General features: G+C 46.4%; 1 protein-coding gene across 1 annotated transcript; it reads right to left on the bottom strand.

The window, feature by feature from the left end:
• Nucleotides 1-1,930: 1,930 nt before the first annotated feature.
• Nucleotides 1,931-7,508, bottom strand: NIPSNAP3A (nipsnap homolog 3A). The gene is made up of 6 exons (XM_075410710.1): nt 7,386-7,508; nt 6,487-6,694; nt 4,357-4,518; nt 2,718-2,867; nt 2,255-2,341; nt 1,931-2,144 (listed from the first exon to the last, which is right to left on the bottom strand). Exons 1-6 carry the CDS (start codon nt 7,464-7,466, stop codon nt 2,068-2,070), a joined length of 765 nt encoding a protein of 254 aa, XP_075266825.1. The 5' UTR covers nt 7,467-7,508; the 3' UTR covers nt 1,931-2,067.
• Between the last annotated feature and the right edge of the window lie 18,897 nt (nt 7,509-26,405).

Genomic DNA, 26,405 nt, shown 5'->3' with positions numbered 1-26,405 from the left:
AGGTACCGGCGTCTCAGTATTTCCATTACAGAGATGTGGCAAGTTGCAACTATTGATAATTGTTCCTCCTCTTTGCTAAAAATACCCTATAACTGTTTTCACTGACAAAGGAAAAATGTTATGTTTGAATACAAAGAATCTGAAATACCCTAAATTTAGCTAGTCCTTAGCTAATATCAAATTAAAGGAAGATCACTCAAGTTGATGGATTTTGAACAGCAGTGTACAAATGAAAGCAGGATAATGGTCCGATCGCTCAAAGGAAAAATGGTTTTAAAATTTTGCCTTCTACTGACAACCAGTTCTTGAAGTGACACTCATCAGGAAAATTCATCTTCTGATTAGAAGCCAATGAAAATTTCTTGGGTTTTCTGTTTCAATCTAGTGTCTAACTGGTGCTTTGTGTAATGTGCTTGATTTATCAACCTCTTGTCAGAAAACAACAAACTTCGGAATAAAGCATACCTCTAACATCCGGATTATTCTTCACTGTCAATGCTGGTGAAAAGGGAAATAATTTTACTATAAAAAAATCATACTGTTTTTAGTATACCTCTCTTTTTTATTCCAGTAAACAATAAAACAGCTTATTTTTTGCATGCACATGGGGAAAAAAAAGGCCTGTTAATTTCCTGACCCATTTTTCAGCCCATGTTTTTGCTATTATAAGTCCTCCTTTGAGTTACCTGCCATAAAGCAACATTCTGAATCAACTTGGTAGTGATGGCTTATCAGCCATTTACACCTTAAAAAGTTTATTTGCAGTGGTCTCTGAAATACTGCTTGTTCCACCCTGCAAATGCTGAAGAAGGCTCTGTTGGAGGGAGGAGAGTGTGAAGACTTCGGCAGGGGAGCGGAGACCTGTTGACACTCCCTTACTACAGCAGCTGGATCCCAGCCATGCACCTTAGCTGTAACCGTAATTGCCTACAGCTGTTTTTTTAGTGCTTTCCTTGAGATCTTAATGCACTTTACAACCTGTAAGCTGCAGAAGAGGGTGCTCTGTACCACCGTACACAAAACAGGAAGTTTGACTTGTCAGCCCACGTGCCTTCTGCCCTGCTGCTATTCACTCCAGCTTACAGGCGCTAAAGCAACTATTTCCAAAACTGTTGTTGACCAAAATGCAAGACCTGACAAATGCTGTACTTGGAGAATGGGGTTTATCATTTCATGGTTTAAAAAGAGTTAAGAGCTCGAGCTGTAAACACTAAAAATTCGTGCTTTATCCAAATTGATTTGGCTTTAAAGATTCTGGTAAAAAGTACTTCCAAGAATGTAGGGACATGTAGATCAGCTGAGTTTGACAACACAGTTGAACAAGAAGGGCTAATCCAACTTCAGCGCCCTAAACAAATAATAAAATCCCTAAGGCAAAGCATTATGTGTGTAATCCACAGTTTTCAGGAAGAGTTTACTGAACAAAAAAGGAAAGGGCTGAAGTGAGCTGTAACAGTGAATAAATGTTTTTGCTGTGGCAGACTTAATTGGGACCCACCATCTGACTGGCTTCACTGCAGCACCTCCTGGGGGCAACTTCAGCCACACTGATGGTTTACATGACGTTACTCAGAATTAATACAAAGCATCCCAGTGAAAAGTCTGATTAAAACATAACTGGGTAACAGATATGTGGGGCCTTCCTTCTTAAAGCAGTATGCAATAGCCAAGATGTGACAAGAGCCACCAAAGTACGTTATGAAAATGACACTATCCCTGAACTGTAACGTTGAAAAGAGCACTGAACTTACCAGGTTTGATAAGAGATGCAGAAAAGCTTTAAGAACTGCGGAGTTAAAAGACAGGTGAAGTGTGGTTCATGACGTAAGTGATACAGCTCGAGTCCTGGGGATGTAGGAATACTACCATAAACTTCTGTTTAGCAATTGTTATCAGGGTGGAAAATTTTACTAATTTACACTACTAGCGATCAGCTTTCATCCATTTATTGTAAACTGAAGAACAGTTGGCTTAGTTCATGAGGGTACAATGGTCCACGCAGTGGCACGTGCTGACAGTGCTTCCATCTTGTCCTTTCTGCCATCAGTGAAATCCTCTGGAAGAAGGCTACTTCAGCGGTGAGCACTGCATAGGAATCAGGAGCATGTTTTGCTGGGACTCCAAGAATCTGACACTGTCTCGCACTGAAATTGAACACGTATTTAGTTAAGACAGTAGTTCAATGAGAAATACTGCTTTTCTCAGCATGCACGCAGGTAACACTAGTGAGTTGTCTGGATCCATCATCTCTTACCAGCTGCTACCACTCTGGCATCTTCATGGGCACTGTGCCTTCCCACTGCCCGGTGGTGTGGGCTCTCGTTCCACCAGATCACATGGACTGAGAAAGTAGAAACGAAGTGAGCTGAATACTGTTACGCTGCAACACAACACGTACTGTAAGTCCTAGCAGTCTGCCTCCACCTGTAAGATGCCTTGCAGTTAGCAGACACAATGCACCAGGCACGTAAGGAGCGGGACGATCCTTTGCTGAGCCTTTAAAAGGCTGGACTCTTCAACGTCAGATCTGAGAGTCTTTCAAGACAGCAGCACCTGGATTAACCCTACAAGCCGATACACAAAGCTGGGTTCAGGGACTGCTTACAGGACTTTGGTGATCCACACCAACATTTCCACCAAGCCAGCCAATCCTGACCGAGGCCCCTCTCCCTCCGCCCCTTCCCGTGCCAAACTCTGTATCGGAAATTGAGTAGTACCTGTGTTAAGTAATCCATACTCTGTGTGGAAAACACCAATCAGCTTGGTGTAGCCAGTGTTGATGTGAGCATTGATTGCACCTTGAAACGCTTCGCCCCACAATGCTGGCCCACCAGGCTTCATCTGGAAAGTAACCCATTCATATACTCCTGGAAAAAAAGGCAAAGACAACCTGAAGGAAGGAAATGCAAATTAATATGCCAGTTCTGAAACAGTGTGTCATGGCCACAACCTATTTATCGTGAAACCAGTGCTGCAATCCCCTGCTGTCTGGGGTCAACAGGACATGAAACCACCTCTTCACCCCAACATGCAGGACATCTCACAGCATCCAGGGCTCACACGAGCGCACGCAAGTGGCTTACTAACTGGAGCTAGTTCGAGGGCAAACGCACGTACTGGGACGCTGAGGAACAGAAGGCTTCGCTCAAAGCCCACCTTAGCAATTTTCAGTGTTGCCTGGAAATCTGGTGAGATTCAGACTATTTTGCAGGCATCATAAATACCCACACACATTGGCAGGATTTGGAGGACTGATGGCACAATGCAAGGTGGCCTCTTCTAAGACTGGCGATGTCCTCTGGCATTGAAGTCATTTATGACATTAAAAACCCCTTTGACTCCTGGCGGTTGGTCACAGCAAGATCTGAAGGCATAACCAACGCACTGGGACTAGTTTAGCACCTCTGCCACACGATCTCCCGTGTTTGCAGACAAATGGCATCATCTGCTGCCTTTCGATTCAGGTAGTTACGCTAGATCACAACTGCTGACGCTTCAGTAGAAAGTTAGACACTTGCCATATGGCAATGTATGTCTGGTCTCGTTCTGCAGCAATGGGCTGGAGATGATAAACCAAAATGGGAGTGAAGTGTTTAAAAAGTCAGCTCTCCAGTTGTAAGCAAAAACTGGACTGCTTCCAAATTCAAATGTAACAGCATAAAATTCAGAATCAGAAGAACGAGGACTACTGTACATATGCACATGCTGAGGGCTAAAGCAAGGCCTCTTTTAACGTCACTCCACGAAACAAAGCCCGCAGCCGGGAAACAGTCAATACTACTAACACCACGTTTGCTACAGACAGAATTAAAATGCATCAGGAGAGGACATCTACACCCAGGCCATGATTGTTACAACGTATGCTCGACCTGCACGTATCTTTAAAAAGTAGGGATTATTTTTGGTGTTTCTTAAAGCTATTATGAAAAAGCAGCAGTAACACCAACACAAACTGATAAAAGAGAAAAATCTCCGTGAAAGAGAAAAGTCATTGTCTTTATTGTCTCCAGGAAACGCCCTCTCACTGACAGATGGACAAAGCAAGTCTGGGGTGACGGCTCTGACCATTACTACAGTGTTGCCATCGTGCATGTTCATTCCGGCAACTCACACACCTCTTCACAACCTAAGTGATCAGGGCTCTAATCAGTTACTGACAGAAGTTAGTGTAAAATCTTTCTTAAAAATTTTGTCCCTCATCTGTGTTATGTCACCTTTTTCACATGGGTGTATGTACACGAACTTCTTACATAAAGGGTTATAAAACCATGTAATACCTGGTTTAAACTTTAAGCCATGTTTTGTTAGTCTGTGAGCATCAGTAACTTTAATCAGCAAAAGAGAAGATAAGCTCACCCCCTTCTTTTGGAGGCTTCCCAAGTTCACACCAGGGTACCAGATAAGCAACCTCGTTGTGCTGCTTTTCTATCAAGGGGAGAGCTGGGGTGATGAATTTTCCCTGCCATTCTTTGTCATTGGCTAGTGCATGCCGGACTGCTGTTCTGTGGGCAAAATCATCTGTAAGACAGGAAATAAAAAGAAGAAAACTATGAAAAAAATGCACTTAATGTCACATCAGACTCAATCAAAATGTACAATTACAAGGAGGCAAGCTGCACTTAAATAAGTTTGAAACTGGTATTTTTAAACAGCCGATTAGCTTGAAGCAGATCTGGTAAGTTTCCGTTAAATTCTGCAAAAATCTTTGCTTTAGCTCTCAGATTTAAATGGTTTCAAGCCAAACCAAATTTTCCAAATAAGTTTACAAAAAATTTATAATACATTAAGAAATGTTACTGTTAAGAAAGATTTGTACATGGCATCTGCAGGGACTACTAGGTATGGCAACAGCTACCAAGGATAAGGAGGTTTGGAGACATCACAGTGGATGAGGAAGTGAAGTGGAAAAGAAAATTCAGGAGGAAGATCAGCCTGCCAAGAGTAAATTAAGAAAAATGTGACTTTTGGCTTATATATATATATATATATATATATATATATATAAAAATGACATCAGAATTACAAGTGTAGAAGTAACATTTGTCTGTTCAGCTACATAAAAAGTTATTAAATGCCCCAAACCGAAAACTCTTCTTCTCTTTTTTTTTTGTAAATTAAAAACAAATCCACTGAATGAAGAGTGCCTGAATTTCTATCAGTTAGGCCGCAGTGGAATCTTAAGCCGCATGTTTATGCAGATAACTTTCAACAATAGAAGAAAAAAAATCAAGCATCTGAGAATGGGAAGAACTTTGAGAAATACCGGTATCTTGGGACCAAGAGAAAAATATACCAATTATTTTTAACTACAAAAAAGATATAAGCAGGTGTCTGACGAATCAAGAAAAAAGGATGCTGTACCTTATATGTGTGAACACCACTACAAAACAAGTACGAATTCTGGTCTTTTTCCTTAGTTTTCCATTTTAAAAGTTTCTAACATTATTAAAAGTTGGAAGGTTTTTTTAGAGGAAGAACAAGGCTAAAAAGTTCTGAGAAGCGGGACAATTTATGAACCACAGATGCACGTGAACTCGTTACACCCCCACCAACAGGCGACTGGTGCCTTCGATCCCCCGGGACGAAACAGGTGACTCTTTGTTCTAAACAGGAACCTGCTGCATTTCAGCGAGCAGACTGAGGACTTCTGAAACGAAATTCCCTGACTCAGCATGCAGACATACCCTGGGCTGCAGCAGGTATACCAAGCAACGATACCAGCGTGCCTTCCCCCATCTCTGCAACCCAAGTACCAAGTTCCCCTGGGCTCTACAAAGCGCACAGCCAGCACACCTAGTCTCTCAGTAACTGCAGCTTTTCTTGGCTCACCAGCACCTTCCAGGTCAGCACCGACTCCAGCAAAAATAACATAAAAAGCTGACTGTGCTGCAACAAGCCTGTTGCTACCAAGGCTGAAGCTTTGTGCACGTGGGAAGTCGGGGCTGGTGGAGCGGCTTCCCAACTCAGCACAGCCCAGCTGCAGAAGGAGTTCAAGCATGCAAACTGTGTGCTCATTTGTTTTAGGGGAGCGATTGTTACACTGAACTAAAATTTGAGAACAATTTATACATGCATATAAACACAAGCAGACTGCATATAGCGTGTCTGCGCTTATATGTATTTGCTCATTAAGGAGGTCCCAACCATTTTTCCATCCATTTTGAAATTCTGAAGACATTTGTCATTCAGGAACTGGTCCTAAATTAAAAATATTTACCATGAGCACCAGCACTCTGCCGGAGTTCCTCTGTTACACTTGTTTTGAGCAGAGATTGCTGGTTAAGAACAGTTGTGACTCTCCCGTTCCAGCATGTCTGAGTTGTCCTGACAGACCCTCCAGTGTCCCGTTCAGTAACCACAACAGGAACAATTCTTATTACGACACTTTCTTACAGGGAGACCACCAAACAAGCACTCTCCTTGCCTTCTGGCCTAGGGGTCGGGGAGCACAGCGGGCAGAGCAGCGCCAAGGGATGCCGACCGTACCGTACTTCCAAACGTGGACAACCTTATTCATCGCCCCCAGCTCCGCGGACCACAGCCCCACCAGCTCCGAGTGAGCCGTGCGAAGGTGGAAGTGCTTGCCGACCATTTCCACAAACTCCTTCATCCTCGACGGCTTAATGTCGTACGCGCGGATTTCATAGAAAACACTGTTGTTCTGCCTGGGCCCCGTCGCAAAGGACGCGAGTTCCTGAGGGAAAATGTTAAGAAGAATAACTAATTCTCTAGCCAGAAGGCCATCTCGGAATGGAATCATGGAATCATAGGGCGGCTTGGGTTGGAAGGGGCCTTGCAGATCACCCGGTTCCACCCCCCCTGCCACGGGCAGGGACACCTTCCCCTAGACAAGGCTGCTCGGAGCTCCTGGCCTTGAAGGCAGCGGGCAGCTAGAGGTGCGGTTTGTCACTGAGGGCCGGCAGAGGGAGCGCTTCGTGATCTCGCCCACAGCAGCACCCTGTGAGGACACGGCCCCCAGGCGCGCTCCTCGCTGCAGCAGGCCGGGCCGCTCGGCCGCCAGCCCGCGGCTAAGCAGGGCTCCCTTCCCCTCCCCTCCCCTCCCCTCCCCTCCCCTCCCCTCCCCTCGTCACCCCTTCCTGGGGCAGGCGCACGCAGAGGGTCACGGCGGTGAAACGGCAGTCGCCCGAGCGCACCGCGCAAAGGCGGCGGGCCCGCCCGCGCCTGGCCGCCCCTCCCCGCCGCCGGCGCAAACCCCGCCCCCGCCGGCGCAAACCCCGCCCCCGCCGGCGCAAACCCCGCCCCCGCCGGCGCAAACCCCGCCCCCACCCAACAGCCCAACCCCGCTCACACAGACCACGCCCCCGAAGCGCCAAACCCCGCCACCGCCCTCGCCCTCGGTCCCCCCGCAGCGCTCCGGCCGTTACCTGCGAGCGGGCCCGGGACCGGCCCCGAACCAGGCGGGCGGCGGCGGCGAGGGGCTGGCGGAGCGGCCCCTGGCGCAGCATGGCGGACAGACGGCGAGCGTCAGCGGCCCGCCCTCGGCTGCGTGGGAGGCCGGCCCTGCGGCGGGGCGGGGTGCGGCGGCGGACGCGCCCTCGTCGGGGCGGGCGTTGGGTGGGCGGGACAGCGGGGGAGCGGGCCCCGCCCCCTGGGCCAGCAGCGGGGTGGGCGGTGTGGGGGGGACGGGTGGACCGGGTGGGTGGATGGGACGGGTGGGATGGGTGAACGGGATGGATGGGTGAATGGATGGGATGGGTGAACGGGATGGATGGATAGATGAGATGGATGGCTGGATGGGATGGATGGATGGGTAGATGAGGTGGATGGATGGCATAGATGGGTGAACGGGATGGATGGGTGGATGGGATGGATGGATAGATGAGATGGATGGGTGGATGGGATGGATGGATGGATAGATGAGGTGGATGGATGGGTGGATGGATGGCATGGATGGGTGAACGAGATGGATGGATAGATGGATGGATGGGATGGATGGATGGGTGAATGGCATGGATGGATGGACAGATGAGATGGATGGGTGGATGGGATGGATGGATGGGTGAATGGGATGGATGGATAAATGAGATGGATGGATGGCATGGATGGGTGGGATGGATGGATAGATGGGATGGATGGATGGCATGGATGGGATGATGGATGGGGTGGATGGGATGGCTGGCTGGATGGATAGATGGATGGGATGATGGATGGGATGGATGGGGTGGATGGGATGGATGGATGGATGGATGGATGAGTCTTTCTGAGGAGAAATGCTCATTCGAGTTACCAGGCTTCAGTGCCTGAAATGAGATGTCTCTATCTCTGCTTGCCAAGTGCTTGAATACAATAAAAAATTATCCTGATTGCCTGGGGAGACCTGGGACTCTGTCCCCCATGGGTTGCCCTGGGGAAAATCACTCAATAAATCACCTGCTCTCCAGCATTTGCAGGATCCAGCATCAAACTGTATGGACACAAATCCTCCAACTGCAGTCCTCCTCCATCAGAAAGCCCTGTGGCTTTTTCCTGTAGCATTCTTTTGGGTAAACCCAAGCTTTGTGCCAAGGGTGCACAGTGCCAAGCGCTGTCGCCTCATTACAGCTGTGTGCCCAGCTGCACAGTTCTTACTACCACACAGTTACCTAGGGGTGGGATTTGTGACGGCTGGGACTGTATACCTTTGCAGAGTCAAATATTAGCCAAAACAAATGTAAAAGTGAAATTTCCATTGGTGTGAGAACATTCAGTGTTTTACCAGTGGGAGATGAATCAGGTCCTAGCAAAGGGTGGTTCATAGAAGGCTACTTAAATCAACCTGGAGGTGTCTTTCGTGATTCCTCTTAATTAGGGGCAACACATTCACATTCCTTCCTCTACCCCAAGCGATTGATTTCGAGGGCCTCTGCATGGAATTACAGTGAAGAGAGAAATGATGGATTCGTGCCTATGGAGCTTTCATGCTTTTGCTCACATTTACGAACAATTTTTCTCTTTGTCAAAGACAAGCCCAGGAAGAAAGATTATATAAATTAAAATGAGATAGAAAAAGTATTTGTAACAAACACGGTGAAAGAGTAGTGTAGAAAGAATGAACCATCTCCACTGCATATATGTTTTATGTTCATTTGCAAGTGGTATTCTTGGTTGCACTTTTTTTATGTCAGAAGAACTGCGCACGACACGTACTAAAGTGTTCTTTTGCAATATGGCATGAATAATTCCCATAGTTTCTACAGCAGAAGCAAACATGAAGTGTGAGTATTGATGCAGCTCTTGCCGGTTTAAGTTTGGTTTAACACGTGGGGTTTTTTTCACTTCTGAACAAATTGTGTTTCAGCTGAAGGCAGGGAATGAGATGGCGAACCTCAAAGTATTTAAGGTTCTCCTTTGGTTATCTTACACGTAATGCTGTTCATAGCCACGTTGCGCTGGAGTATTCCTTCACATTTTTAAAAGCTTTTATTTTTGTTATTTAAAATGTACAACAAACTGCAGTGGAGCTCAGTGAAGGCCTGAAATTATTCCCTGAAACAATTCAGCAAGTGATTTAGTACAGCAAGTAAATTTGAGAAAACTGCTTGTGAGTACAGCTAAGGAAGGGGCTAAGATAAAATTCGATGAGATGGCTGTCCTTTCAGCTCTGCATTTTTGCCTGGAGCTTGAATTCACCCTACCCCCTGGTGTTCTGTCATTCATGTTCTTCTGGAAGTCCAGGGGTATATTCTTCTTTCCACATGGATGTGGCAGAGCCAGTGGTGAAGTGAGAGGATTGTACCTCTGACTCCTGCCTGCCACGCCCAGGTCTGTCTACCAGTACACAGAAGGGGAGCTGTGCTTCACAGACGTAAATCTCACCACTCACAGACGGACAGCTGGGAATGACAGTGTGGATCTTGTAAAAGAAATAATTGTGGATAGTACCTGTTACAAATGCTTTTTGATGGGAAGTTTTAATTTTGGTACTGAATTGGTGAATCAAATGAAATTTTCAGTTTACGTAGCTGTGACTGCCAGAGCTGCCTGAGTTGAAGTGGTTTATTAAAAACTTTTGTTACTGATGGAAGCCAAAGCTCCATGGAGGCAAAATGCAAGAAGGCGATTGGCCTGCATGAGTGCATTTATGTGTTGGACTCCCTGCAAGCAACATCTTAATCCATTTTCATTTTCCCATAAACAGGAAACACTTTTAGTCTGATCTGTATGTGACTTGTTAATGTGAGCAAGCACTGGATAGGATTTTTTCATTTCCTTTGTACTCTAAGTGGAGATGGTGATAATGAAAGGAAGGTAACCATCTGTACCAAAAGACTTAACGCTTTCAAGAGCAGCTTAAACTTCATTTGTGATGTTTGCTTAAACACAAAGTGACTCAGACTTTTGGAAAATGAGAAAGCACGGTACCAGCTCCTTTGCTAGGTAGGATGTTCCCATTTGTGAGTCACAGCGTTTGGTTTCCTGTTGCATGAAGGATAAACCAAGGAAATTTCCTTCTATTTCCTCATAAATTCTTTGTCTTAGATTCCTTCCTCAGAAAGGCAGCTTTCAAGAGCATGGGAGGGTATAACTCACCACTCATTTTTAATGGCAGTAGCGTTTCCATTACTTAGCGCAAAGCCATTGGTAGTCTTGAGAAAGGTGTGCGATGAGCTTGTTTAGTGTAAGTGCGATGCACCGGGCTTCTACTGTGATGTTTTCACAGACCTCTGGCTCTGAGTGCTGCCCTTCCTCTCTCTAGTTCTGCTGCTGGGTGAGCAAGCCACAAGTGGTTTCCTGGTTTGCACACAAGGCAATATTCCTGAATGTAATGCAGCCTCTTGGTATGTTCCCATTAGGCCAGAACATGTAAATATCCTCTGGTTTCCATTCCCTCAGCTTTTCCTTTTCAAAATCTGAGTAATAGCTTATGAAGCTCGGTATTTTCTTCCCTGTTTTTCCTAGACAGTTTGCATTCCTCATCTCATGAAAACAATCTGCACTGTATATAAATATTTATTGTGTGGCACTGATGAGAATACCTACAAGAACCAGTGTCGTCTCTGTGTTTACTAGGGATAGGAGTCACCTTAGTGTTCTCTGTACCCATGCCTGAGGACATGCTTGAACCAGACACATATTTGGGTGCCCTACCAGGCAGGGAATGAGCATCAAGAAAGCTGGCTTCACGCTTTCACTTTGCTGGAGAAGACAGTGGGAGAGCAACACAGCGCTTTATCGTTCCGGGAAGCAGGCCCGTGCTGTCGACGCTGGGTTTATCCTCTCCACACCCGAATGTGCACTGACGTTTGACACAGCTCCTGACCGCATCAGGGTGGAGTCCATCAGCTGTCTTGGCTGGACTGAGAGACCAGAGCCTTGCAGAGCTGCACAGCGAGAAGATAAAGGGCAGAGCAGGCACTTATGGCTATCTGGAAGGGAATTGAGAACCAAGCTGCTTCATATCGCTTGATTCTTAAAAACATTTGGGCCTGATGTTTGATGTCATGATGCCGTATGTCATTGTTTATATCAGCATTAGGAGGAGAAAAATTTTACTGTATGAAACGTCCTCCACTCAACTTGCAAGTAGCTGTAGCACAAACTGGGTAACAGGCCATTATGTCTGTTTGAATTAAGTTCAAAAGAAAACATTCAGATGTGTTCCCGGTTCTTTCTCAGAAAACATGTTTTCTTAGAAGCTCGGTGAATGGATTTTTCCATTCTTTTTTTCCCTGGGAGATCTGTGATTGTTTAATGATTCCAGAACAAGGTACATGTTAAAGGTAGCACACTCACTGAAATCCTCCAATCATTTTTGGATAGTAAAATAGTTTTGTTCCAAACTTCTGATTTAAAAAATAAATCTTTTCTATCAACAGGTCATAAATATTGTAATTAAAGCATTTAAAGACCATATTCATTTCTTTTGCTTATTACTTGGCCACTGCAATTGCAGTTGTTCCTCTCAGAATAGCTACGTGGGCTTTGTGAATGATATTTTTTCATTATGAGAGTGAAATATTCCTTTTAGTCAATCCCTTTTCAGTTAATTAGGCAAAAAATGAATGCTCTGCTTGCATGCTTTCACAGATGGGGTGACATAAGGTAGCTTCTGCCTCTGTGTGTATTTCAAGCATGATGCAGCTGAGAACTGAGAGGTCTGTGCTACAAGGAGCATGGAAAGGAGACAACATGAGTATGCAGATGAAGGTTTACACAAGGAAGGCCTAGCTGGGTTGACTTTTCACTTCACAGGTACTAACTAGCCCAATTAGCATTTTCCCCAATAAAATCAAGACCTGAAAGGATGCTGATAAAATACCCAGATCCTCTTTCCTTAAAATTCTCTACAGCCTTCTCTTATGTGCTTGTGTTTTCCATACACAGTAAGGTCTCTCCTGGAGGTGCAGAGTGAGATGTTCTCTAGGCTTTAGCCAAGGCTGCACTTGTGTCCTGAACCCAGGTTCTCTTGCAGAGAAGTGAGTGTAGGATGGGAGCTAAGTGTTGCTCTAAGGCAAGCTCTGACTTCTCTAGTGCGAAAGCAGGTAAAGCCAGATGGCAGAGATCAATCTTTCAGGCCCACCCCACCATTCCTTGGGCAGGTATTTTCTGGGTCTTCTGCTTGGTCTTCTACACACAGACCTGGACATATCTAACTTGGAGAAATCCAGGATGATTTCAGCTGAGGATGGAACAATACTGTGCCTCCTAACCTGTCTGAGGCCTTATGTGATGGAGGAGACAAGCCAAAGTATCCATTGCATCACGTTTGTACGAAGGAAGATGGAGTCCAGCACAGGAAAACTACCTGGGGAAAGCACCTTCTTACCTTCTAGTTCCATGCCAGGCCCAGCCCAGAGGTGGAGAAAAGGCATGGTCCTGGCGTATGAGATGGGAGAGGATAATAGGAACCAGTTTCCATTCTTGTGTGTTTCGTTTTACCCTCTCCCACCTCGGAGGCAAGATGAACGCAAGCAGGCAACTCTCAGATGAGTGCATCCCCTCACGTCGTCTTGCTCCTGTGCTTGCGGCAGTGGGAAGCACTGACTGACCAGCTAGCCCCTTTTCCTCGTGCTGCCTAGCCCCTGCGATGCCCAAGGTGGAAGGAGAGCGTCGCTAATTTACTGTGGGCCTGCTCAACCTGGGTGGAGAACCATCAAAGCTGGCACATAGTAAGCACGTAATTTCTAGGTATTTTGTTCTTTATCTCTTTATTTGTGACCCACTGTCATACCAGCAAGACTACTTATGACACCGACCCACGCAGCCTGCAGCGAAAGTCCCAATGGCCATGTTAATGAAAGGAACCCCATGATGGCTGTGTTTGTCCTCCTCGGGGTTAGAGGCAGCAAGTCTTGTTGCTCTTTGGTTGTGAGCAAGCTCCTCTGCCCTGATTCAGCTCTTGAGTTTGAGATTAAGTCCTGGAGGACTTTTCATCAATGAAAAGCCCGAAATAATGAGTGAGATTTCTAAGCAAGGCTCAATTATCAACTCCAGTAACTCACTTCTCCTAATTATTGATGCATTGCTTAGATAAACATCTCTTTCCTGTAGAAAAACAGTCTTGTCCCACTTCCCTGGAAAAGTTGTTCCCTCTCCCAGTCTCTGTAAATAACCTTGTCCAAGGCTTCCCTTGCCTGGAGCTGCATTGAAATGAGTACTGATAATAGGCTTCTGTTTCTGCCTTAGTTGCTCTTCCCTCAAGCACTAGAAAACTTGCTTTTCCTGGTACTGCAAGACGAGAAGTTCTCCTGTTATACAATGTCTCTTGCTAAAATTCATGAGGCACTGCTGCTCTTTAGGGTAATAAACTGCAGGTCTGTGCTAATTACAAGGGACATTTGCAGCAGTACCTGTCAGCTACCTCTGCATCTGTCCAGCATGGTGTCACCACCACTTCTGTCCTTCCAATCTGAACCCTGGTGCAATGAGCACAGACAAAGACTGGACTACTTCATCTACCTGTGAGTGAGCTGTGGTTAACAGAGGTTGAACGTGCCGAGCTGGGTACAGCTCAGTTAAATAAACTGACAGGCTAAGAAGGTGGAGGCTGGGAGGAGAACAGACAAGTTCTGCCACCATGCTCCTCAAAGCAGTCCCTGGAGTGGTGCTAGGCAGCAAGAGATGCACCTCAGCACTCCTGCTACCACACAGGAGCAACTGTAGCACCTGAAAAAACTGCAGGTACACAGACAGGAACTGAGTGGACGTGTAATGTGGAGAATGTTTGCAAGTGGGCTGGGCTTAACTGGAGATTGTAACTTACATCAGTGCCCACTCCCTTTTATGAAAAAATACAGGCTTCTTTTTGCTTGCTTACATCTACCCATGTGGGACTTATTCTTTCAATGAAGAGTAAAACCAAGCAATGTTGGTGTTTTTTAATATGCCCACGCTATTTCAGAAAATGCTCCAAAACGTGCTCTCTGTGATTGTTATTGTAGAGACATCTCTTATAATTTAGTGCATTAAAATCAGAACAACCCAAATCCTTCTCTTTTTAAGACTGGAAACCTATAGAACTCTGTACGAAGCTTTGGTCAGCACAGCTAAAGGAAGGTGATCATGTAGAAAGTTTCAGTCTGGAGGTAAATTCTTATCAGTAAGCATTTGAGTGATTCCATGTGGATCTGTCCTGCAGTGGTACAAAACTAAAAAGACCAGCCTGAAACAGAAAGCATTCTGATACTCATAATCATCTTCTAAGGAGGAGGAATACACCTACTGTAGAGAGAATCCTCCCAGCAGGCTCAGACGGCTTCATACTAGGAAACCCATGAATCACAGCAATGTTAGGCAAATCAGTTTAATCATTTACTTGCAGAACTTCAAATATCAATACTTACCCATGGGATTCCTGGTATTCTGATGTCCTGCACTTCCCCACATTTACTTGGAAGCTACTGATATCCCAGCTTTTTGATGTAGTCACTCTCAAAGAACTTTGATTTGTAAAGACACCCATAGTATTTCAGGATAAAATTTTGAAAATAACTTCTAAGAGAGAATGCCTGTCCACATGGAAGTCTGTCGTAACAGTCAGCTCTTTCACCAGACTTTAGAACATCCACGCAATCTCCAACCTTATATTACCTTGGTCATGCTATGCTAAGTTGTGCAAATTTTTGTTTCTAGACCTGTCTGTCAAGTGAAGGAGCTGTAAACTGGGATTAAATTTGCCTAGAAACAGACTGACTGGCAGCAGCAGAACTTCGGTTTGAACCTAGGTATTTCTAGCTCCGGGTCCCAAAAATGTATGGACTATAAGCCCAGAACATTTTCTTAACACTTGGTGACAAGTAGCTGCAGTAATCACTGCTCAGGTATAACGAGCAGGTAGACTGTTGCATTTTTGCTTTATCCGGGAGGTAGTCCAATCTCAATACAAACAAGTTACACAGGCAGAAGGAGTTACAAGGAAGGCTGAACAAAAGCCAGGATTGTTTTAATTTAGAGAAGAGGCGACTCAGGGGTCATATGATCCTTTTTCATGTAATTACAAGAGTGCTTCAGGAGAGAAAGGCGTAATCTGTTCTCTTGGTCCATGGTGGATAAGATAAAAGCAGTGGGCTGAAATTACAGAAAGGGAAATTTAAATTAGATGTTTTCCACTTCTTAAGATAGTGAAACGTTTGAAAAGATTGCTTAGGAGATAGTAGGATATCCAGGCCTGGAAACAATACAGATGGTTAAAATGGTGTTCATGCATTCCCACAGCTGGTATGGGCTAGATTAGCATTTTTAACCTGTGAAATATGGACCACAGAGTAACAGTCTATGAGACATGCAGGGTGCGTGCAGCATGAAAGGGCAATGGGAAAACAGTTTAAGCAAACTCCTCAGTCAGCAGCCAGCAGGGACATGGCAGATCTCTGCTCTCTGTTGCAAGGGACTATTTGACGTTTGGGGGGCAAAACCAGTAAAAATACCATTTTGCAAAATGGTACACTTTGACCAAACACTGAGTAATGTGCTCATGCATCACCATCCCTCCTAATCACCATCAAGTTCTGAAATGTTAGATCGCTTGTAGCCTTTTCTTTCCTGATGAAAGAAGTTTGAGACATTTGTGACTACCTGACTTTCTGGGTTCCTCCCAGACTTCTTGTCTGCGGTAATGTCAATTTCTGAGAGAGGTCTGGAGATTTTTACAGTGTGTTGATAACAAGCATCTATTGCCAAGAGCCAGTGAGCCAGTCCTTTGTCACTGAAAGCCCACAAGAGCCTTCTACATTTTGAGTGATTACCGAAACAACCAGGGATGCCTTAGGACTAGACATTGCATTGCAGCTTTGCCCCCTGTATGCCAGGAAGAAGCTCTTGCTGGGTTGACAGAGGCTTAGGAAAGGGTGGATGACGGTGACTGCCATGCCATATCTTGGTTCAGCTGTTTCCTTCATAAATCCTTCTCTGTCTGTGATGTTCAGGCAGCAATCTGGGTATTTACTAGTGTTGCCCTTTGGTAACCAGGACCTCATCCCTCTGCCAGCAAAGAAAATGAAGGAGTTGTCTAGTTAGAGCTGGCAGAATTTCAAAGGGACCAGCTGTGTTGTTGGTGTTGAATCACCAAGAAAACTACAGCCTTGTTTGCATGCTAGCACGGCACATGAATCACAAGGAACTTCTACCAATGGTAAGAAAACATATGTTTTGTTAAGTCTCTGTTCATGCAGATTCACTCTTTTGGCCCTACCTCATGCACTCTTATCAGTATTTCCCATCTCCCATTTGCGTCCTGGTGGATACCTCTGGCAGGCAAAAGAAGTGCCTAGATGAGTGGACCATTTGCCAAAGCTGACTGCTGCCCAAAGGGGTGTGCTTCTCCCTGCCTTTCCCTCAGAACATGCATTAGTAAAGTGCTGATTTCCATTAACCTAGTTTTACCTGAGACCTCTGTCCTGCTTTGTTTGAAATTAGCTAACCAGTTCCTAAAGATATTACGAGAAGCAGACAGATGAGCAAACAGATAACAGGTAGCACAACCCCCTAAGCTCTTGTTTTCTTAGAAAACCAGGCTAAAACGAGCACTGTTTAATCAAGTTGTTGCTGCCTGTGAGTTGGTCAAGTCAGGCACTCAAGAGAAAGCCTGCACCTCAAAAACCACTGGGGCAAATCCAGCAGAATGCTTGGGGGGAGACACTGAACACAAAATCCCTGCCCAGGCTGTCCGACGGAATCCTCCTTGACCCGGTGTTCAGCCTGGCTCTCAGTACTGCTTCAGCAGGCTGTGGGTACAGGAGATGAAGACGCCTTTATGGCTGAAGGACGGGATCGAGTTCAGAAGAACTGGGCTTGGTCCCCATCTGTGATGGTGCCTTCGGTTGGGACTGGAGGGAGAAGCTAAGGCGATGGGTTGAAGGATATGGCAAGGGGGGAACTGCAGAATCTCAGTACAAAGTATTGCCACCCAGGACACATTTATTAGCCTCCTTGTCATCTGGTTCATGGAAAAACATTGGCTTTTAAAAAAAAAAACATCACTAGGCTTGAACTGGGAACTCTTTGGGTAAAGAGCAATGCTTAGAAAGCATTCTGCACATTTTGGTGTCTCTCACAGGGTAAATGGTAGTCAGATTAATAGTTTTGGGTGGTCTATACTGTACCTTTTTTACTGCAATGTGCTCTGGCCTTTGAAAGTATTCCACTGTGTTCATCTTCAGGATGGATTTCATCTTCCAGTCCACTCCAAGAATATGAGTTTTCCCCACAGCTGTGCAGTCTGTCACTTCAATATCATTTGAACTACATAATGCCATCCCCAAAGGATGATTCCAGCCTTTGTGGGGAGTTTTCAGTTGATGGCTTGTCTTGCCATCTTTAGAGAAATGCATGGTGGCTTGAGATCCATTAGTCATAGACAACAGCTTGTGTGGTGTGCATACTACCATCTCGCAGACCTTCTATGGGCTCTGATCTATATAAAACTTACGCTTGTGGTGGCCTTTCAGACAGATAATATCGATCTGTTCACTTGTACTACCTTCCTGTACCAGATCTCCAGCTATACGGATTGGCCATAGTAAATTGCTGGAGTCTATGCCCAGCCCCTGACAATTCTTATGAGTATCCCTTGGATCCCAGAGATCTGGCCTTATTAAATTCAAACATGGCTTCTGAAAGAGAAAAAAGAAACGATCTTTGGCAATCTCTTTTTGCCAGGTTACCTCAGTGCACAGAGCACAATGCTTCTTTTCATGTGTTTATATCCAGAAGAGACCCTTGGTGAGGTACCTGTAAATACTCAGGCTGCATCAAGTGCAGCTGTATGGCTTGAAGCCCATAGCCTTGATACAAAGATTGCCTTTGCAACATTCACGTTGCAGTCCAAAACTGCATTCGCTGCAGGAAATGGAGGGAGGATGCAGGAAATGCAATAAGGATTCCTATCATGTCACCAGATGATGTGGTGATTTTTTGTCATCATAAGCTTGCAGTATTTGTTTGCTTTGGAGATCAAAGCCATTATTTAAGCAAGTCCATTATTTAAGCAAGTTCTTTTAGCAATAATCACATTCACATTATGGAAAGTAGAAAGGTTTCATTGTTGTCTTGGCTGTTGCTAACCTCCAGTGCAAACCCATCTGTCTCCCATAGGTGTGTTCAAAGAACTGCTGCATGAGGAGTTCTTTGGAAGAGCTGGATCTTTATATATAACCTACAGAAAACAGTGATCTTCTGTTGGTACCAAGAGAGCTGCTAACACATTGACAAATTCTGACTTGCAAAAAGAGGCAAAAATCTCCCATTCAGCTCAGATAATTCCCTCAAGCTCAAATATAAGATGTGAGTCACATTTATTAATCTGAGGTCACTGATTGAAAGGTGTTCCCCATTCAAGCAGGAGGAAGGAGGGACAAACCGGAGCACCTCAGAATGTCATTCTGTTCTTCTTCCACCCAGTTCCAACAGCTCAGACTTAGGCAACGCCAGGAAATTCAGGCCCTCCTTGAAGGCTCGGTTCAGCAAAGCTTACTCCTGAGATAGCTGGGATGGCTGGCTATGCAGTGGCCACTTTGGATGTGGTAAATGCACTGGAGCTCATGCTTCATCACTGTGCTTGACCAGCGTTTAAAAATGTAAGTGTGTATCTGAGATATCTGGGTCCCAGTTTTATAAGGCAGTTGTATGCCTGCCTAATTTAATGTATGTGACTATCTTCAGTGGGACTGAACTATGTGTTTAGTAGGGACTGACAGGCGCCAGGCTGAAAGACGTCTGGTTTACTGCCATGCAAAGAGCAGCCTTTTCATACTGACTGTAACACTCACTTGCATCTGTGGTTTGATCATGTCATTTAACTTCTCTACCTCGGCTGTTTCATCTGAGAAGTCAGATTGCTAGGGTTTGCCTTTTTGACAGGTGATGTAGGAGGATTAATTCATGAGTGTGTGTCCTTGGCTTCAGAGAAGTCTGTCAGTATGAAAAACTATAATTAAGAATTGTTTGACCTGCACTTCAAGACACTTGCACAACAGCCTTGTCCTGAGCACAGCTGACTGTTTGCCACTACTGCTTAGAGCAGTAAAGATTGAATGGGCTCAGAAGGATCAGAATCAGACTGAAAATTTACTTTTAAGACAGCCACTGGAAATCCAAAGTCTGGGAAGAACCTGAAGCTTTTAGAACCAAGGGAGACTCCAAAGGCCAAAGCAGTCACTGATAGCTTTCCACCAACTCCAGCAAGCTTTGAATCAAGCTTGTATCTCCTACAACTGTCTCAGATAGTTAGCACTTCATCACCATACATACCTCTTCATCTTCTGCTTCTCTCAGAAAACAGGAATCCAGCAAGCTCTTCAAGCCGGGAAATGTGTCTTTCTGACATCAAAGAAAGGGAAGAAACCAGCACATTGCTTCTGCACCAGCTATCAAAAACCTAGCACCCTAATTTAAAAACATAAATTTAAAAGCATTGAGAAGTATCAGAAAGCATACTTGTGGGAGTGAGCGGCTTTTTCCCGTGGGCTGAATTTGGACTTGGATTTGATCTTGAGATAGCTGCGGAACTGTAAAGCTGGTTTGATGAAGTTGTAAAAAGTCTGTATGACACTGAAGGTAAAAAAAATCAAGCTTTCATAAATAAAATAAAGAAGGATTTTTGGACTTGGTGGAGTCAGGAGCAGCACATCTGTTTCACCTGTAGACACTGGATCCACATAGAGATGGTGAGTGATAGGGAGTGGGAAACGACAGGCAATGCCCACCAGCGCCCTCGGTTGTTCAGATAAAACTCGCTTTGCAGGAGATTGGATCTCCATGCTAGAGTATTGTATTGTCTGTTTCATGCCTTCTGCATTCCTGGTGAAGATTTCCTGGAAGTAAGGGGAAAAGAAGAGATACGTGCTGTATAGCCTGCTAGAATGGTTTTTAGTAGAGTTATCTGGGGTGCAGAGGAAGACGTATGGAAATGGTGCAAACTAATGCTGAGGGCTATAGCACAGAAGCAGGCAGAAGCTGTTTTATCCAGATACTGGTGGAAAAGTAAGGCTGAGGTAAAGGGTGGGGGGAGAAAAGGTGATAGCAGCAATTCATTCTGAGAAATGACATAGGAAAAAAGCTCAAATGGAAAATTATGCTTCTTGGCTAGAGCATTCTGTCTGCACAGGGTGGGCCTGGCTAGATGTGGCATTTGGCACAACTTCCAGATGGTGGGTAGGAGTGAGAGTGGGGTGGGTGGGAACTTCCTACAGTTTTCCTGCTGCTTCAAGTACTGTTGAATGTCGAGTCTGTGTGCCCATCTCACTGATGGAGGGCTGGTCTCTGGACAGGGGCAGGGTGGGAATGAACAATTAGCTGGGGAAAGAGCAATAATAAGAAGATAAATGATTGCTAGGGAGGTGGGGTGCATGAGACTGGGGATGAACAGCAGTGGGGCTGGGACCGTTCTCCAAGAGGGCAGCAGCAGTATGTATGCATATATATATATATATGTATATACACATATATATATATATATCAAGAGGGCAGTGGGATTGAAAGCTCCTGTGTTGGGGTCTGAGTTTGAGTGCTATAGGAGGTCAGGGCTGTGAGAAGCAAGAGCTGGGGCTGGTTGTGAGGAAGTGGGGTGGCACATAATGGGGTGGAAATTTAGAGGACGCCTGCTGAGGTTGACTTTTGGAGAGGGAAGAGAGAGAGAGGAAGAGTTTGAAAGGAGGTATGGGGTCCTGCCTTGGAGAGGAGCAGGAGAATGTAGGAGATTTACATGAGAAGAGAGGACAGGAGTCTTCTCCTGGTAGACCGTTTTCTACCCACAGCTCCAGTGGGTAACACCAGGCGTACAACCCCTGCTACCTTACGCAAAGCTATGCCTCCTTTCTCACTCTGTCCTCCCAGGCACCTTGGGGCTCTTGCTCTTCTAGGGTTTTCCATCTCTTCAGGTGACACTTCCAGGCTGACATTAGCCCAGGAGGCTGTGTAGCCGCCAGGCAGGCAGCCCTGGGAATCCAGCTACAGAAAGAGAAAATGCTGTACCCCACCACGCCTGGCGAGACAGCCCTCCGCACTGCAAACTGTGGCTGTTACCATGGTGCTGCACCGTCTCTGGTGTCACGCTCCGACCAGACACATGATACCTCCGCTTGAGTCTTTTTCAGCTTTGGCTCCTGTTTTCTGCTGCGGGAATGAACAGTGTCTTCCTTTGTTTAGAAAATCTGCCAAGAGACCTGCCTGCAGAGACCTTCCACTTCCGACCAAAGTCGGTATTGATCTGTTCACATTGGCTGGGCTTGCTCTGTTGCAGTGACATGTGCTTAATTGTCACCATTTAGTCTTCCACCCGTCATCTGTGCCTGAAGCGTGCTCACCACCTGGGGAGAGCAGGGAAGGGATATGGATGCACCCAGCTGTTTCCAGATGTTTGTTGTCCAATCCTGTTGCAGCTTTGTTTAAGCAGAGGAATCAGATCTTCCTAGTACTTCTCAGCGGTGTTGATTCCTTCTTTGGCTGCAGCATTTCAGGCAGTGGCTGCTGTATGAATGTCCCAGAGCTGCGGGCCATAATAATCCCATTTTGGGGAGGACAGTGGGGTGATGTGCCTTACATTTGCCTGACTCTGAAGGCTGCTTGTTGCATGTCAGCCCAGTAGCTACATAGCTGTAGCTGTAGCTGCTGTAGCTGCTGTAGCTACAGCAGTCCTCCTCTGACTCGGGTTTTCCAGACACTGGTAGCGCTGTAAAAGTCTGCTGTTTACAAAAAAAAAAAAAAAAAGGCCATTGCATAAACTTTCCCTTCCCCTCACCTCTCACTGGCTTGGCATCTGCCGTGCAGTCTCCGTCCCATCTGAATCATTTGTGGCAGGAGAACGAAGTCACACTGGAGAAGGGTAAAACTGTACAGGGGGACTGTACAGCAAGATGCCAGTGTCTAAGGAAGGCAAAAACACAAAGCCACAGTATCTTGGCTTGAAATGCGTGCTTCCCTTGATCACAGCATACCATACAGTTGCAGTATTTGGCATTTCCTTTTGCAGGTCAAGACCAGAATGATTTATGTGAGACTGGCTAAGGTTTCCCTAGAATGCATACCATTCTGTAGAATCGTATATGGTATTCAGGAGTGGAAAAGACCACCTGGAGCACTTCTATTATGTTCAAATACAGTGTGCTCTCCTTACCTGTGTGTTTGCTTGAGTGCACTTTTGAACACCTCTGCTGATGTTTGAGCAAAACACACTTTCTTCTTGGGGCTGTTAGTCTAGATGGGCTACTTTGCTGGGGAATCCATCTGGTTACCATACCCAGGCACAAGGCAGGGACAGTAGAGGAATCACTGAGTCTAGGGCAGATGGTGTTCTGAGAGGAAGACCACTAAGAGTTACCATGCTTAGGCAGAGGTTTTGCAGACCTATTTCAAGATGGCATTTGATGGATTAATCTGATTCACCAAAGCACTGTTGACCTGATGAACATACGGCTGCGTGCTTTGGTCTGAGAGAGGAAGGTCTCTCTTTCTTTGTAATCTTCCTTTGCTTTTCCGCTAGGCACTGTACTGTCTGTGACACAGCTGAGGAGCCGTGCGTGTCAGATTGACTTGCGTGACTGATGGTGCTGGTGTGACGCATGCTCTGTGCTAGGAGGCATTGAAAAAGTCCCTTCCCTCATATCCTCCCAAAGGCCAAATCCCCCCTTGCCATATGGATGACATTGCAGACAAACCGACATGTGATTCTCTCCTTTACCCTTTATGAGGCAAGTTGAGGGAAGGGAAGGAGTCTTGGTGATTTGATCCCTAGAAATCTCCCTCATTAGCACAGATCTAGTCACAGAAACAATACCGAGATCCTGAGAACTGGCTGAAATTTGTGTCTCCCTGCCTCCACTGTTGGTGTTCCTGTTGCTGGAGTATCCCAGACTCCTAGACTCTTGCTTCCTTGATATAAGCAGGATGGAGGGCAACCCAGAGGGATGGCTGGGATGCGCCCTTCGTGCTGGGGAGCAGCAGAAGCAGAACTCAGTAGGACTTGGCAGCCCAGGTGTAGAAGACTGTTTCTCTGTCACTCTTGGAGGTGCTTGGGAAGAACATGGCCAGCCTCAGTATGGCTGGGTCCCTTCCTTGAGTTCTTCACTCTGGAGAACTTTTAGTAGGGCCCCTAGGTTGACACCATGCGTGCTGCATGGGGCTGCCACTTTTGGAGGGATTTAGCAAGTGAAAGATTTAATGACCTGTCCCTGCTGTGGACTCATGTCCCACACAAACTCTCAGCAGCTGTGGCTGTTTGCTGTGGGAGGGATGGTGCTCTTGGCTGTTGCTGGTGGCCTACTCGGAAGGTACAAACCCGCTGCAGATGGGCTGATTTCAGGACCCTGCAGCCCTTCGCTAAAGCGAAGGCAAAAAAGAGAGATTTGCTAGAGATGGGGAAGGGCAAAGGTTAAGATTAGGAGAGGAGGTGACAGCAGAGACCTGGGAGGCAACTGTGAACCTGCCAAAGCAAGGACATTCAGCAGGGTTTTCTGTGTCTTTTAGTTTGGCTTTTAGTTTCTGAAGACTTGCCCAGCAGAGGAGGCACCTGTGCTGTCAAGTCCCTAGTCTCAGAGGTAAATGTCAAATCAGAGATCCCTGAACTCGGATGGGTGGAATAACGAGCCTCTGAGATCTCCCATCAAATGCTCTAATTTTGGCCAGTTACAGGGCTCCCCAGGCAGGGAATGTTGGTCATTTCCTTTCCTCCCAAGGAACATGTCAGATGGAGGAGGGAGTGAAGTGAAATCTCTGGAGACAAGAGACGGGAGTGTCTGGAAAAATTATGTTTCCTGGAGTCCTGGGCGTGGCAAGACTCTTGAGAATCATCAGCAGGGGAAGGGGCAAGACAAGAGTCAGTTAACCCCTCAAAGGGAAGTTTGCGGGGGCTTCGGGCGGAAGGCCGACCCAGCCCGACAACCTGCCAGCAAAGAGGAGGTCCGACGATACTGGCAGGGCTTGCAGTGTTACCCCTGCTCACAGCAGTGCCAGCTAACTCGCCCGTGCGTACACGAGCCCGTTCGCTGCGCTCATCCCAGGCAGTACTGCAACGCTTTAGTAGTGCTGTCTGGCTCTTCTTCGGAAACAACAGAAAGCTTACCCTCTTCACATGCGCTCCGTTGTTTCCTAGTCTGCACCTTACCTCCAAATCTGCTGTTCCACTTGTGCCGCTGCAGCCACTTTTCCACCCCTAATTCAGAAAGAAAGGGTTGTGATGGTGACTCTGTTTTTCTGAATGAAACAAGGAATTAAAAAATGTTTTCCCAGCTGTGTCGAGAAAAATCCAGACACACAGAGGAAAATCCAATAAATTATTAACTCAGCCTTTCCATCTGCAGATAATGGTATTTCTGGTAGGGTTTTTTTAATCTTACACTTTTTTTTTTTTTTTATGCTAGCCTTCTTCTCCCTCATGGAAAGAGAGAATCTCTGTTTGATTTGAAATGCAATGTCCTGAGCCATTTTCTGGTGAGCTCCTGGGTGATGGCTTACATGTGGTTTTCTGCCTTTTGAATGAGGAGGCATGAACTGGGAGCGTGTTTCCTGTATTCCTCTCATCTCCCTGTGAGAGGAACATAATGAGCAAGAGAGCACCTTTACAGGCAAAAGATTACAGAATTTATACATTGGTTATTCTTTACAGACCACTGATTGTAATACACTTTTTTTTTTTCTCTGAGGGGGTGGGGTGTTGAGAGAAGATATTTTCAGATGTGAATTTTTTGCCCAGACGATTAATCTTTGTCTTAGGAAGTGGTGGGAAGGGGCTGGTGCTAGCTGCCCAGAACAGACACTGACACAGCAATGCCATGATGCTCAGTCCATGCATCCACCCAGGCAGGGCCCCGCTGGGCAGGGAAAGCACACTGTGGTCTCACGTTGTGACCAGAGGCAGGTTTGAGCCATGTGGTACAGTCAGAAAAATGAGTCTGAACCTGGCTGGACATTCATGCAGAGCTGTTTGCCATCTTCACAGAGGTTGGCTGGTGGGTGCCTGCCTCTGTCTTTTTCTGCTTTGTTCTAGGTTGGGCTGTGTCAAAATACACGCTGTGTGGTTGAACTTGAGCCCTTAAGCAATTAGGAGTGCCCTGCAGATGTGACAAGCCCTCACGACGACTTCGTGAGCTGCCAGTTTTTGTGTCAGCTTTCGCTGCAATCATTTTTTTGATATAAGAAACCGGAAACACAAATTGGGACTCGGGACAAAAAAATACAGGCGTCCTTCGTAAATGCACTAAACCCACCCCGTTTCTCTGCTGAGTGCCTGTTCACGGAAATGTTTTGGGATTTAATACGGCCCTCGTGCAGAAAGCAATGATCGACGGTGTAAGAAATATCGCCTTCCCCTGTGCAGATCCCAGGACGGGTGGTGCCAGACCCTCACCACCCTCCTTCGCAGTGAAGCAAACTGACGGCTAGCTGCCAGCGTGGCAGAGGCCTGCAGGATCGTCCTCCCCCCAGCTAGCGAATGCTCTCCTCTCCTGGTCCTATGGCACAGAGCGTCATCCCCGGCAGCCTAAATGTCTGGATGACTCAGGCCTGATGACCGGATCGGAGAGTGAAGGTCAAATTCTTCCCAACTGGACACAGACAGGGGGGAGAAAACCCCCAAAACTGGAGCGCAGTGGCCACCGCTGCCACCCAGGTGCCCAGGGCTGGGCGATGGGCAGCTGCCTTGCAAGGTGCAGCAGCAGCCCCCAACCCCCCCAACCCCCAGGTGCAAAGCAGGAGCAGCGTGGAGCTGGAGGTGCTGAGAAAGAGGGGGTCCGACTTGGGAGCAGCAGCGCGAGCTCTGCGGGAGGAGCACGTGGAGATGCTGCTGGATGGAGCCTCCAGACAACCGGCAGAAGGATGGTGCTGCCACCCTCGTCTTGCTGCCAAACAGGGAAAGCTCCAGGCCAGCGTGCCTCATGGCCGGGCTTACCTTCGTCCTGCCAGAAAGGGATTTATTTTTTTTGTTTTGGTGCTGGGGAACTGAAAGGCTGAGGTTGCCCAGGGGCTGGCAGGGAGCC

The sequence above is a fragment of the Opisthocomus hoazin genome, chromosome Z (genome assembly GCF_030867145.1).
Source record: "Opisthocomus hoazin isolate bOpiHoa1 chromosome Z, bOpiHoa1.hap1, whole genome shotgun sequence".
Taxonomy (NCBI): domain Eukaryota; kingdom Metazoa; phylum Chordata; class Aves; order Opisthocomiformes; family Opisthocomidae; genus Opisthocomus; species Opisthocomus hoazin.
The sequence above is the reverse complement of the archived record's forward strand: the minus strand, read 5'-3'. Positions and strand labels throughout refer to the sequence as shown.

Bases quoted from the DNA above. Each gene is read 5' to 3' on its own strand.
- NIPSNAP3A (XM_075410710.1), bottom strand. From the start codon at position 7,466: ATGCTGCGCCAGGGGCCGCTCCGCCAGCCCCTCGCCGCCGCCGCCCGC. The intron at 6,695-7,385 runs GTAACGGCCGGA...ATTTTCCCTCAG, and splicing joins GGTCCCGGGCCCGCTCGCAG to GAACTCGCGTCCTTTGCGAC. The intron at 2,868-4,356 runs GTGAGCTTATCT...CTTTTTTTCCAG, and splicing joins GAAGCCTCCAAAAGAAGGGG to GAGTATATGAATGGGTTACT.